Below are 13814 nucleotides of genomic sequence, written 5' to 3' on the forward strand. Positions count from 1 at the left end.
AATATACAACAATAAATAGCTGGCATACATAGGCATATTATTTAATGTTTTTAATGTTTATTTACTTTTGAGAAAGAGTTGGGGTGGGGCGGGGAGACACAGAATCCCAAGCAGGCTCCAGGCTCTGAGCTGTCAGCACAGAGCCTGGCGTGGGGCTCGAACCCACGAACTGTGAGATCATGGCCTGAGCTGAAGTCGGACGCTTAACTGACCGAGCCACCCAGATGCTCCCATATGCATAGTATTTGTACACAAACCGATTTATTACACAATTTATGGCAGTACATTTAGCCTGTTATGCCTGCCTTTAGATCTCTTTATATAATAACCTGCGAGTTAACACTAAGATTTGTGGCTCCGCCTCCTGGTGTTTCTTGAGTCAGCCTGAAGGAGCGCATTCGTTTTGTCATTTGGGTCGTCTGCCAGTGGTCTTCTGATGTCTTGAGGTCAGTTCCTCCATCCGCTTCCTCCATTCTACTTGGCAGACATCCTTTATTCACACTGTCTCAGCACACCTGCCCACGTGAAGCTGTCTGTCTGGCCGGGGACGTGGGACATAGTTGGCCATATGAAGCCCTCAGTGAGTGTCCCTAATATGCGGGCCTCTGTCCTAAGGCCTGGGAGCCCAGTCCAGCCTGCAGCCTCCTGAGAGGGGGTCAAGGGGGTGACTGACTTTGGTGACTTTCCCAAGTGAGCAGTTGTTTCAGATTGAGGATGTGTTCATTGAAGGCCACTCCGGGGATGTCGGAAGGAAGAGGCGACGGCTCGGACAAGCTGCCCGGGTCAGCGGAGCTGTGCCACTCACTGCAGAGGGCAGTTGCTTCCCGGGCAGGTACAGTTCTGGGCTTCAAACTGCCGCCAGGTTCTGGAGAGGTGAGCGAGCTCTCTCCTCCAGTGGCTGGGGCGCAGGCTGCCTGGACAGTGGTGGACGTTGCCCCGCCTGGGGAGGGACGAGTCACGGTTGATCTGGTGGAATCCTCCTGGTGCCCAGGCAGCTGACCGGGCCACAGCTCCCAGGAGTGAGGCAGAGAGTGCACAGAGGCCTCTAAGCAGAGTCTCCTTCCGGGAACGACGGGGCTAGAGGGCTCTACTCAAGGCCAGCTCTCCCAAATAGCCTGGAGGTTTGGGAGGACACACACACACACACACACACACAGCCACAGCAGAAAAAAAGAATGAATGAGTGAATGAGTGCAAGATGGCTGAATGGACCCGGCGTTCTTTCTTAGGAGTCTCTTCCTGAATATCACACAGGAAAGGAAATAGCAGGCATGATTTGCATCCGCGGATAATGACACTTTACTCAGGTTGCTGTAACTTGTACTTTTCCACTGATGCAGAAAAGGAAGCTTTGCCAAAGAATGTCCTTGGAGTGGTTCAACGTATTTTTCCTTCTGTTATTTAAGTCAAATGTATTTAATGTAAGCAATTCAGCTGTGAGCTGGAATGTGTGATGAGTCTTTCAGCCTCGGGTGGAACCTCACAGTGAGAACATTCTAGTTTCTGCTCCACCAGGTGTATAAACCGATGGTGGTTTTCGGTGGGGTCGATCGCTGATTGCCTTTAAAGTCCACACACCGAAATGGTCTTATCGGCCGCTGGCTGGGGAAACTTGTCGGGGCTTAAAGGCATTGATGTTCATTATTCGTGTGTTCGTTCATTCACCAGATAATTACTGAACATTTACTATGGACACGGCATTACACCAGGTATGTTCTGAGCGTATAAAGACAAGACACACCCTCCAAGAGCTCCAGGGATTTATAGGGTTCTCGAAAATACGTATGTATTGACAATCCACTCAGTGAGCGAGTGAAAGTTGAAAATACAGTTTTTCGAACGTACATCAACAGAAGTGGACCATCACGAAGTTAATTCTTTAACCCAGTAAAAGTGGTGGAGTTGCTTTTTTTTTTTTTTTTGTTAAGACAATGAACTTTAAAGAGGTAGTTTCAGGCCAACATAGCTGCAGATGCCCGTGTACGTGCCTGCGCATGCGCGCGCCTGTGCGCGTTCAGGTGCCGCGTGCCCTTCTGAGCCGTCTGGTCCCCCGGCGAGTGTCCGGCTTCCCTCTGCGGGGAGTCTGGCGGCCCATTGTGTGCGTCGCGAGCCGCACAAACACAGAGTCTTGGGAACTTGCTACCACCAAGTCTAATGGCTCTTCTTCCCTTGGGTCTCGCTCACCCTTTAATCCCCTCAAGGCAGGAAAAAGAGCGCAGAATTCCTAAGGCGATGTTGTTCCCAGGGTACAATTGCCATCCATCACTCCTCGCCAGAGAAATGTAAATATGCACTGGCCGATAGCGGCATTATTTATTATCATAGTCTTCGATACGGATTTGAGCAGGGGTGGCTGCTCGCCAAGCATTATTCGCTGGTTTCCCTGGGAGGCTTTGCTGGGTGGGCAGAGCTGGGGGTGGAAGGGAGGCCAAGGGCAGAGGCATGAGCTCCTGCAGCCAAGAACGGCTGGGTTTTTGCCACGGAGGCTGCACATCGTCAACGTGTTGGGGTGGAGTGGAGGCGGCCACCACCTTGGAACCAGGTTCTTGGAGGCCGTGGCGTTCAGCGGCCTGAAGCCTGAATCCACGTGATGCCCAGACACCTGGCGGGCTGGGGCAGGGTGGGGATCGATTGGTGTCATTGGGGTTGATTTGTCGCAGGTGAGTGGTAGATTACGGTGGTGTCGCTTGACCCCGAGAAACTGTTGCTTACCTGGCGGAAGGTTTCACTGAGTCACTCGTGCCCACTTTCCGCGCTTGTAGCCGGCAAAGCTCTGTCCTACACAAAACCTGTCCTCAAGGAATTCACACTTTGGGGCCCTAGGCGCCCCCCACAGTCTGCAGTCTGCAATGTCAAGAGGCAGCCAGTTTTCCTCTCCCCAGCCCTTTTTCCTCTTCCAAGTCTGCCAGCTCCCTTCTGAACCTGCCTGGGCCTGGGTAGTGTGACTGCTGCCATAGCTGCATAGAGGGATTTGGAGTCAGGTGGGAAGGGAGCTGGGCTCAGCTCTTGGCTTGGTACTTATCTGCTCTATCAGTGCAATTTTCCCATCTGTGAGATGGGCGTCATGAGGCCCCCTCATAGGGCGATGGTGAGAATAAATGTGGTAGCGTATGTGAGGTGTCATATCTGCACATAATACATGCAGACTACACACTCACACGACATATACAGACTACATTTGCCTTCTACGTATGTACATGATGTACACGCGTGACCCACGCCGACTACATGTGCACACGACATACGTAACATATGTATACCACATATGCACACCGCACGTGCTCGGTGAGTACCTTTTAATATTATTTCCAACCGTGCGTGGTCCCTTTGGAGGAGGCAAGGGAAGATGCGGATGAGCAGACCCCAAGTGCAGTAATAAGGGAAGCAAACGGAAGGTGCCCTGCGAAGGTACAGACAGGGAGGGGAGGTTGACCGAGGAGAGGGGTTGGTGCTGGGCCAGGCGGATCCAGGGCGCTCGGTGGATCCTGTGCCGGGAATGAACAGATGAATGTTTAGGGAAAGTGTCCTTCTCCAGATCCAAGTGAGAGTGTGGCGTCGGGAACGCTCCCCCCTAAAGTGCAGCGCGGGGACAAAGGGCAGGAGGATTTGTTGCAGTTATGACAGTTTTGAGTGCTGAGTGTGTACGTCGGAGGTCTTGAGGGATGTGACCGTGGATGTAGTTTGCTCTCTAGGCTCTGAAGCTCTCGATTAAGGAGAAGGGGCTGACTGCCCACTGCCAGACGGACAGCCATGGGCATGTAGCCATGCAGGGAACTCCAGTGCTGAGCCGAAGGCAGCAAGAGATCAGTCCCAGGAGCTCTGGAGGGGAGGGAAGGCCGGAAGCCTCCATGAAGCTTCGTGAAGGTGCAGGAGCCCCAGGCTGAAGGATTTTCGTGGATAGGTACAATCAAGTGGTTCCACTACTAGCTTCTTTTGACAGGAGATGTTTGTTTTTCTTCTGTTCTCAGAGGTGTTTCTCACGCAGGTACACAACAGACCCCTGTTTAACACATGCATGAATAAGCCCAAGACAAAATGTGTTTCTTTTTTCTTTATTGATTTAAAAAAAAGGGTTTTTTTTAGTGTTTATTTTTCAGAGAGATAGAGAGAGAGACAGAGTATAAGCGGGGGAGGAGCAGAGAGAGAGGGAGACACAGAAGCGGAAGCAGGCTCCAGGCTCTGAACTGTCAGCACAGAGTCCAGCGTGGGGCTCAAACTCACATACCCTGAGTTCATGCCCTGAGCTGAAGTCAGCTGCTCAACCGAAAAATAAAATAAATGTTTTATTTATTTTTGAGAGAGTGCAAGTGGGGAGGGGTGGGGAGAGGGGGACAGAGGATCGGAAATGGGCTCTGCACGGACAGGCTGACAGCAGCAAGCCCGATGTGGGGCTTGAAGTCACAAACGGCGAGATCATGACCTGAGCCAAAGTTGGATGCTCAACCGAATGAGCCACCCAGGTGCCCCAGACAAAATGTGTTTCCAAATCAAGTAATGGTTATTATCAAGGTGACCTGCTTTCAGAAAGTGATGGGACAGGATGTCAGAAGAGTCCCCAAGGATGTGTGGTCTCTTCTTGGCTATTTTCTTTCGTGGATTTCTGGGGAGAAGACTAGGTCTACTCCCTCCAAAAGGGTCAGTGTCTCCTAATGGTATCCATCAGGGAGGTGCATCCTTTCCTTGGATGTAACTCATGGACATTATCACCTTCTTCCCAGAAGGACAAGCAAGCAGCTGGCAACTCTGGTGGCTCTAGAGCTCTGGATAAATGTAGGTGACATTCTTTGGAATATGTCTGTGTTACAGATGTGGACGAGTGTGCAACGGATTCTCACCAGTGCAATCCTACCCAGATTTGCATCAACACCGAAGGAGGGTATACCTGCTCCTGCACCGATGGCTATTGGCTTCTGGAAGGCCAGTGCTTAGGTAACAGCTCTCTGGGGCTCACAGAGACTCTTGGAAGTGAATGGTTGCCAGGGGTACTGTGAAATGGGGGCCTAACTGGGTGGTCCACGGACAGTGGGATTTTCTTGGGGCGGGAGAGGTAGAAGGCTATTCAGCTCGCGTGTAGCACTGCCCGTTCAAACCAGTTGTGATCATCATGGTCAAATGCCATTATCAGAGTTTTTTTTTTTTTTTTTTTTTTTAATTTTTTTTTTCAACGTTTTTTATTTATTTTTGGGACAGAGAGAGACAGAGCATGAACGGGGGAGGGGCAGAGAGAGAGGGAGACACAGAGTCGGAAACAGGCTCCAGGCTCCGAGCCATCAGCCCAGAGCCTGACGCGGGGCTCGAACTCACGGACCGCGAGATCGTGACCTGGCTGAAGTCGGACGCTTAACCGACTGCGCCACCCAGGCGCCCCGATTATCAGAGTTTTTGACTGTAATGTTTAAGGGCTCGTATTCATTTTACCTAGACCTGCCTCCTGCCTTCAGGAAGTTTGTGGAAGTGAGGGTTATTCTATTTTAGTCAGAAATCCTGCTAAGGGAAGGGAACACTTCTTAGTCACAGAAATGTTCCAGGTCTCAAATGTGGCTCGGTAGATTCTAACACCCCCTCCCAATACCCACCCTACGAGTTGTGGTCTTTTTACTCTTAAGGACTCAGTCGTCACCAATTGAGAATTTTGTCCCTTGCCATTGGCATCTGCTCTATGATCTCTCTGTTTATTTTTACTGGAGGGTGATTTTCTTTTCTTCCGCTCTGGTTTTTTGGTTTAGCCAAGTGAATGAATTCATAGCAATCTCTAGCTGTCACTTCAATTTCTATTTCTAGGGTGTGATTTCTATGCTGTGTTTTCTTGGAAAAGCCCTACCAGTTTAAGTTCTCTAAGACACTGTTCTGTTGCCCAAAAGTCAGTCCTGGAGGAGCTGAGAAGCAAATCCAAACAACATCATGGAAACAAAAAAAAAGAAGAGGGTTCTTTTTTTCCAAGACTCTCTTGATTAAGACTTGAGTGTTGGTCTGCTCTAGAGCTCTGCAGCATCTTTGGGGCCGATAAGCCAGACTGGACTTGGCTTGTTCTCTTTTCCAGCCATGCACCAAAACGCTGGCAGCACATGGCATTTGTGAATATGAGGGTCGCTGTGTGTTTTAACCAACCTCAGCTATTCTGGAAAATTTGATGCCACTGATTTGAACATAAGCAGATCAGTGTGAGTGAGTTATTTGTACAGGAACTTAATATGTCGACTCTCAGAGCTGGAAGGGATGTTAGATATTATGTCATCCAACTTTTATAGAGTTGGAAACTGAGACTCAAAGAGGGGGAACGTTTTGAACAAGGCGAGCTGGGTCTAAAATCTGGCTCCTCTCAGGCCAGTTTTTTCCATCACAAGGGGGCGCTGGAGAGGCCCAGGTGATGGGAACACAAGCCTCGTCCTAGAGCCCTTAGGGCCAGGTAACTGGGACGTTTACCTCCCTGGGAGGGCTGTTCTCTTCCACCAGGGCCTGAAGCTTAGGGAGACATGCTCCTGGGGGCCTAACGTGGTGCCACATGTGCAACCCGCTCACACTTCACATCTGAAGTGAAGGCCTTTCCTAATTGTGGTTGACCTCATGCCTCCTCCTGGCCAAATTCTTTCTCTTTCCAAACCCAAGTTCCACAGTCATATACCACCCATCCTGTGCACCTTTGGAGACATTGCTTTTGCAGAAAAATGAGGGGCTGGGGGCTGCCTTTCCTCCAAGGTACCCCTGGGCAGAGGATGCCCTCCCCACTCCCTAACCCCCACCACTGCCTCCCTGGCCTTGGCGGTGCGTCCCAGTGCACCCTGGGAAAGTTGGGCCCAGCAACTGCACAAGTCAGTGTGCTTTCCAAGCAGGATCTGCAGCGCTCTCCATGGGCAGTGGGGTGGGCCAGGTTAGAAGTAGCTGCGACTCAGAGATGACTCAATCACAAGGGCAGGGCACAGGCTCTGAGGCGGGCTGAACAACTGAACAATAGGTTAAGATGGAGATGGGGTCCTTTCTGGCAGTAGGTGGTAGAAACCAGGTACGGAGACAGATTCTGGGCTGGTCTCCAGAGCCCTGGATGGACAATGGTTCCAAAGGAACTGGGGTCCCAGGAGAGAACATTTGGGGGAGGTGGGGGTAAGTAAGGACCAGTTACGGCTACAGTCAGATCAGCTGGTCCCAGCAGGTATTATATAGGTGGGGACTTGGTTTCCACCTATAGGCTTCTTTCAAGGCGTCCCATCTCACAGGAGGGAATTCTCTTGCCCATCAGCCCATTAACTTGGAGTATTGGGAAGTGCTTTCCCAATGACATCAGGCTCCCCATTGACTGGTACATGTCAGCAGGGAGGGCATACTGCCCAGCTCTGCTAAAAGGATCCATTCACCCACAGAGCCGCTTGCTCAGGAAAGGCCAGCCATGGCTTGGAAGGGGCATGTTTATCCAGAGTTTTATGTCTGCTCTGGTGCAAGGAGGAGATCCAAGGCGAACTCTGGCATCCTCGTGTTACTGGATTCATAGGTCTCTAGACGGCCCTGCTGCCCTGCCTTTCCTGGCCTACACTCACTCTTGTTCCTGAGAGGGAGACAGAGTCATTGCGGTTTTTTTTTTTTAAGTTTATTTATTTACTTGGCAGGGTGGGCGAGAACGTGAGTAGGGGAGGGGCAGAGAGAGAGAATCCCAACTAGGCTCCATGCTGTCGGCTGGGAGCCCGATGTGGGGCTCGAACTCATGAACCATGAGATCGTGACCTCAGCCGCTATCAAGGGTCAGACGCTTAACTGACTGAGCCACCCAGGCACACCGAGACAGATTTATTGTTAATAGAGCTGGCACACAACCTATGGGAGCAAGGCTATGGATTCCTCTTATACTTGAAGCCAATTTGTCTCTTCCCAGGGCAGTGGGAGGTTTCTATAGAATCCTAGATTTGATTCTCCACGTTGGATACATTTTAGCATTGAATGTTGGAGTTGGATAAAAATCTCGGAGCTTGCTTTGCCCCACATCCCAGCCTAAGCAGATATTTCTTCTATAGCTTTTCGGGTTCAGGTGTTCATGGGACTGAGATGGGGCAGGAAAGGTTAGAAAGGTAGATTGAGCCTTAGCCCCGGAGGTTATCACCAACCCCAACACTCAGTCGGTCGGTACTGTCTTTACTTCCCTTCCCTTCCCTTGGCGGTCCTGCTCCAGGAGAGATGGGCCATAATGATGCCAATGGTGATGCCGGGTGTGGCACTGGTGATTGAGGAGAGATGTCTCACCTTGCTAGCGTTTCTCCTTCCAGACATTGATGAATGTCGCTATGGCTACTGCCAGCAACTGTGTGCGAACGTTCCTGGATCCTATTCCTGCACCTGCAACCCCGGTTTTACCCTCAATGAGGATGGAAGGTCTTGCCAAGGTAAGTGATGCAGATGATAACTTGCACACGATGCAAAGCACTAGACGCTGTCTTCTTCGGAATCTGACAGTTTACGTGGTTGGCGGATATTCCTACTTGGTGTCACCGTGTGCCCCTCCCGGGTTCTTACAGAAACCTGAGATCCGAACGGAGGTTATGGGAAATATCTCAAAAAGTGCTCTGAGTATGTCTGAGATTAGAACCACGGTCATCCATCAGTTGGGGCTTGTGCTTTCATGGATTTGCTTCTCTCTGTGCGTCTACTTCCCGGAAGTTGGCCTGCCAGCTTTCCAGGCTAATCAGAAATGTTCACGCGTGTCCGGTGGCCTGAGTTCAGTTCCTGATGTGCAAGAGGGGTGGTCAGAAAGGGCATCTGACCTCCGATGCATTCCCATATAGACTCTGTGCAGGGCTTTCATAGGCAATTTTCATGCCTCTCCCTCCAATGTTGCCTACAGCCTACGCTGGGAGGGCCTGCTCCTTAGCAGAGAGTCCAGGGGGGATGATGATTTCCTCCTCCGATGCAGTGTTTCGCACAAAACCGGAATGAAACAAAGGCATTTTCTGGGTTTTATAGGATCCCTTCAAATACTGATAAGAAAAACAAGCTGCATGCCTACTGCAGTTTCTTCTGCTCAGGAAGTGACTGGGGGCCCAAGGCCCAAGGAATTAGCGCAAGTCCTGCCCGGCCCCCGGCCCCGCCCCGGCCCCCACCCAGGCCTCCGGTCCCTGGCAGCTGCCCCTCCATCCAGGGTGGAGGCGGTGCCGGGGCCTCAGAATGAGGTCTTTGTTTGGAACCCGCCACCAGGTTTTGCAGGGCCCATGTCCTTGTCACACCATTTGAGGTCTGGCGGGCAGGCTCCCGGCCAGCTAGTCGGGGGAATATCATGTTTCCATTCATTTAATCATATCTAAATCATTGAGTAAACAGGAAGGCCTCAGCGCTTAAAGGGTCTGATCCTGGATTCTTTGTAAGCCTTTCTCTCCAGAACTGGTTCTGCTAATTGTTCCAAGAAGTCTCGGCTGTGTTCCTCTTGCCAGGGGAGGTAATTTTCTCCCAATAGAGCAGGGGCCCTTCTCTCCCACCGGAGCAGGGAGAAGGCCGCCTGGCTCCCTTGCCGCTGCGACGAGTGACATAAGGCAGCCGCGGGCTTCTCCGTGCCCAGACCGGGGGGTGGTAGTGCCCGCCCAGGTTTCCCCAGAGACTGGCAAGGTGCATCAGCATCTCGTAAGGAACAGCCGTGCTCAGCAGAGCCAAAAGGGCCTCTCAGGGACAGGCCTGTGACAAGGAGCAGATAATACACCTGGCACGTGCCAGGTGCCGTGGTGCAGAAAAGCCTGGACACGGGCACCCAGCCCCCGGGATATTGCATCAGCAGGGGCCACGGGTGTACAGGATATTACCTACGCCGTTGAGCTCTTGTCCTGACGCCTCATGCAAGGAAGGCTGCTGTGCACTCTTCAAAGCAGTGATGCCTCTGTTAACCTCACTGAACCCCAGCAATAGCCTTAGGGGACGGGTTTGGCAGGTGTGTGTGGCCATGCCTTAGAGATGAGGAAGTCGAAGCTCAAGAACGTGAAGCCACTTGGCCGAAGTCACGCAGCCAGGTGGTGGCAGAGTTGAGAGAACCGAGGCTTCAGCCTTCCCGTCCAGCGAGTCAGAGTGGGGTGTGGCCTGCTCCACATGATTCACAGGGGCACTTGTGCATGTGTGGATCCTGGGGGCTGGCAGGCAAGTGCAGCCGGGGCCCAGGGGGCAGCGTCCTGTGGGCCCTGTTGCTCTGCAGAGGCAGCTGAGAGCTGCAGGAGGACAAGACCCGAGCTCACTCGTATTGGCGTGGTCAGCGAGTGGCCGGGAGCCAAGGACACCGGCCCTAATACTCGGCGGTGCCGTCCTGCCTGGACTTGACTCAAAGACTCACCGCCATGGTGTTTCCAGGCTGCCAGGGCACAGAGCCTCCAAGCTCTGTTGGGGAGAATGCTACCTTGTGGACCCTCCCTGCAGAGCCCTGTTTTTCCCCCTCTGAAAGCTCTGAGGATACCAGGAAGCAGGCGCTGTGTGGGCATGGGATTAGCCCTCCCTGTTAAGAAAAGCTTTTCAAGCTGTTGCCGATGAAGGCTTTTCACTCTGAAAACACTCACATCTCTATTCAGAGCCTTGAGAGGTTTACCTGGACTTTGAAGGGGATAGAAATGCTCTCAGCTGGAACTTTGGTCATTGGCATATCGGGCTTGGGAGAGGGTGTGCTTAAATCAAGTCAGCCAGTGCCAGTGTAGAAAAGGGCTCCTTCCTGCCCCTCCCCTCACCCCGATGAGTTGTGCAGAATAGTTTGTTGATATCATGGAAAGCCCTCTGACTCAAGTTCCGGCTCCAGCTGTGCTCCTGTTAGCTTGGGAACTTGGGCGCATCTCTCAACCTTAAAACAACCTTAAAATTGTTGATGTATAATTGGTGTACAATAACCTGCGCTATTAAAGGCTCGTTATTCCATTACCTTTGATGTATGTATCCCCCCATGCAGCCATCACCACGCTCAAGGTGATGAAATACTCTATTATGTAAAAGTTTCCTCGTGCTCCTTTGTGGTCCCTTCCTTAACCCCCTGAACCTGTAACATGGGGCAGTGGCCCCAAAGCTGGGTTGTTGTAGGGATTCAGTAAGTGTGAGATCTGAGGACCCCGCCTCTAGGTAACTTCTTACCTCCCAAATGCCCCATCTCCAAATATAGTCACATTGGGGGTTAGGGATTCAACCTATGAATTTTGGGGAGGGACATAATAAGGTCTATAGCAATCACAGAGTTATTAGAGTTGTCATGGTTCCTTACCTGTTTACTGAAAAGTTTAGAGTCAGTAGTGAGAGAAGAGGGAATCGGTGATATAATGCAGGAGATGAGAGGGCAAAGCAGATATTGCCTGGAAATTCCTGTGGGTGAGCCTTGGGGAGTAGACTGACTAGGAGGGGTGTGTGTGTACATGCATATGCATGGATATGGTGTATGTACAAGTTGCTTCTGCCCTTCCCAACTTGTGAGCAAGGAGGGGCATGTGGATGGAGACCCTGGTCCTTCGGTGAAAGCTCTGGGGTCTGAGCTCTGAATGTGAGAGATCTTGGGTGGAGATACTTGGCCCCTGTGAATCTGGTCTCCCAGTGCCGGTAGATTTTGTTGCGAGTGCATTTTCTGCCTGGTCATTGGGGATGTTCTGTTGTGGGAATGCTCAGTGACGTGCTTTCCTTTTCCCGTAGATGTGAACGAATGTGCAACTGAGAACCCATGCGTGCAAACTTGTGTCAACACCTATGGCTCTTTCATCTGCCGCTGTGACCCAGGATATGAGCTTGAGGATGACGGTGTTCATTGCAGTGGTAATGGGCTTTGGCATTTGGAGACTTCCATCTGTATTAGGGGTCCAGGGGTGGGGGGGTCAGAGGACAAGGGCTTCCTTTACAGGTGTTTCCTCTCATTTCACAGACACATATCCAGTTTGGGGACATTTCTTAGTGCGGTGGGGTCACAACCACACAAAGCAGAGATGAGTCACTTCCTGAAAGGTGGAGTAGAGTCTGCTCCCTTATCATTTGACCCCTAATGCAAAATCTGACGGAGCTGCCTTTTAGGGTCTGACATGGGGTTGAAGAGGGAAAAGAGTGACCCAATGTTGTGTGTTGGTTTGAAGTATCTATCCCTACCCAGAACGGACAAGTCCTGGGGATCGCATAGATCGTACTTGTAGAGTGAAGTGACTTGGAATAATAGCATATCTCCCAGGGTTGGGTTGGCAGGGGCACTGAGTGGAATGAGATCATATACGTAAGTGAAAATGCTTTGCGGACTTCTAAAATCTCTACAAATAACGAATCAGTTCCTAGCTCCAGGCCTGGCACACAGCATGCATACAATCAAGAGTCCTCAAATCAATGAATGAATGATTGAATTTGAATGAATTAATTCTTAACAATTTGTGAGAACTTAGATGTGGTGACTTCGCTGACCTTTTACAAATTCCTTCCAAGACCCAGAAGCTACGATTCTCTGCCAGGGCTTTCTTGCGGACTCCATTACAATTTTCTTACTAAAACTTGTGACAAGAAAGTTGTAAACTCTTGCAAACTCCTTGAGAACAGGGATGACATTTTACTCCTATAAATCCATGTAGCATCCTGCACGGAGCCATGTATGTGCTCTTTCTTTCTTTCGTTCTTCTTTTTCTTCTTTCCTTGTTTTTTGGTAAATACTGGATTAAAGTAAACTCCATTGCATCGACTTTTGGCATCATGAACCGTTGTGAATTAGCATGGCTCAAATTAACGCTGCTTCGCCGTATTCTTCAAAATAAGCGAACCATACCCTAGGGCGTGAAAATCTTTTTGTCCCACTGAATGGAAAGTTTCCTAATCCCGGGTTTCATTGTGACAGGAACTGACCCAGGTCATGAATGGGACTTGTGTGGTAGCCTCACTGAGGCCCGGGGTGTTCTAGGGACAGAGTACTCTGAACAAACGAGCAACCTCTCCCTGGGGCCCAGAAAGCCAGAGCCGTGAGGAGGCAGTTACAGAGAGCCTCAGACGGATTAAATGTCAGTCCCAGAAACTAATAAAATACCTTCAGGCATGAAAGGCTACTTTCTTCCTAGATTTCAGTTCCTCCTATGGCACTCCTTGGGGGAATCTGGGCCAAGGGACTAAGAGGGAGAAAGTTTAGCATCATGAGATGGGATTAGTTGTTTCTCCAAAAGTCCCTGCACATCCACAGGTGTATACTGACCATCTCTGGAGGGGGTATAGTAGAGCGACTGGAGCCAGATGGAGCTGGGTTCAAATTCTAGCTCTGCTGTTTAGTGCTTTCCTTGGCCACGTCACTCATGTGGTCCTAAAGATTAAAAAAGCTGGCGCCGAGGCACCTGGGTGGCTCAGTCCATTTCAGCATCCGACTTCAGCTCAGGTCATGATCTCATGGTTTGTGAGTTCGAGCCCCACACCAGGCTCTCTGCTGTCAGCACAGAGCCTGCTTCAGATCCTCTGTCCTCCTTGCTCTCTGGCCCTCTCCCACTGGTTCTCTTTCTCTTTCTCTCTCTCTCAATATAAATACATAAACTTAAAAAAAAAAAAACTGGTGTACCTAAGCATCGTTCCATATTAATTTATTTTCTCTGTCAGTATAAGAGACTTCTGGCTTTTCAGAGAGTTTACATCCTCGGTGGTTTGGCAGGGATTTTCAGTTGACTCATTTTACCCTAAATGGCCGTCTTCTCCACACTCACCATGAAGTGCCCACTTTCCTAAGACTTAGAGTGACTCCTGGCCACCTCAGGCTTTAAGGTTGGCTCGGGATAACAGTGGGACACAGGGAGTTTGTTTTCTGTCCCTTCCTACTTACCCTCTTTCTTTCTTCCTTCTTTCTTCTTTCTTTCTTTCTTTCTTTCTTTCTTTCTTTCTTTCTTTCTTTC

General features: G+C 50.6%; 1 protein-coding gene across 3 annotated transcripts in view; it reads left to right on the forward strand.

The window, feature by feature from the left end:
* Nucleotides 1-13814, forward strand: part of FBLN5 (fibulin 5) — an 80295-nt gene that overhangs the window by 51213 nt on the left and 15268 nt on the right. For all 3 annotated transcript variants that reach the window (XM_049612283.1, XM_049612282.1, XM_049612281.1), the window contains 3 exons: nucleotides 4807-4929; nucleotides 8250-8366; nucleotides 11614-11733. In XM_049612283.1, coding sequence (XP_049468240.1) covers nucleotides 4807-4929; nucleotides 8250-8366; nucleotides 11614-11733 — 360 coding nt within the window. The remainder of the gene's footprint in view (nucleotides 1-4806; nucleotides 4930-8249; nucleotides 8367-11613; nucleotides 11734-13814) is intronic.

This window comes from Panthera uncia, assembly GCF_023721935.1.
Source record: "Panthera uncia isolate 11264 chromosome B3 unlocalized genomic scaffold, Puncia_PCG_1.0 HiC_scaffold_1, whole genome shotgun sequence".
Lineage (NCBI taxonomy): Eukaryota > Metazoa > Chordata > Mammalia > Carnivora > Felidae > Panthera > Panthera uncia.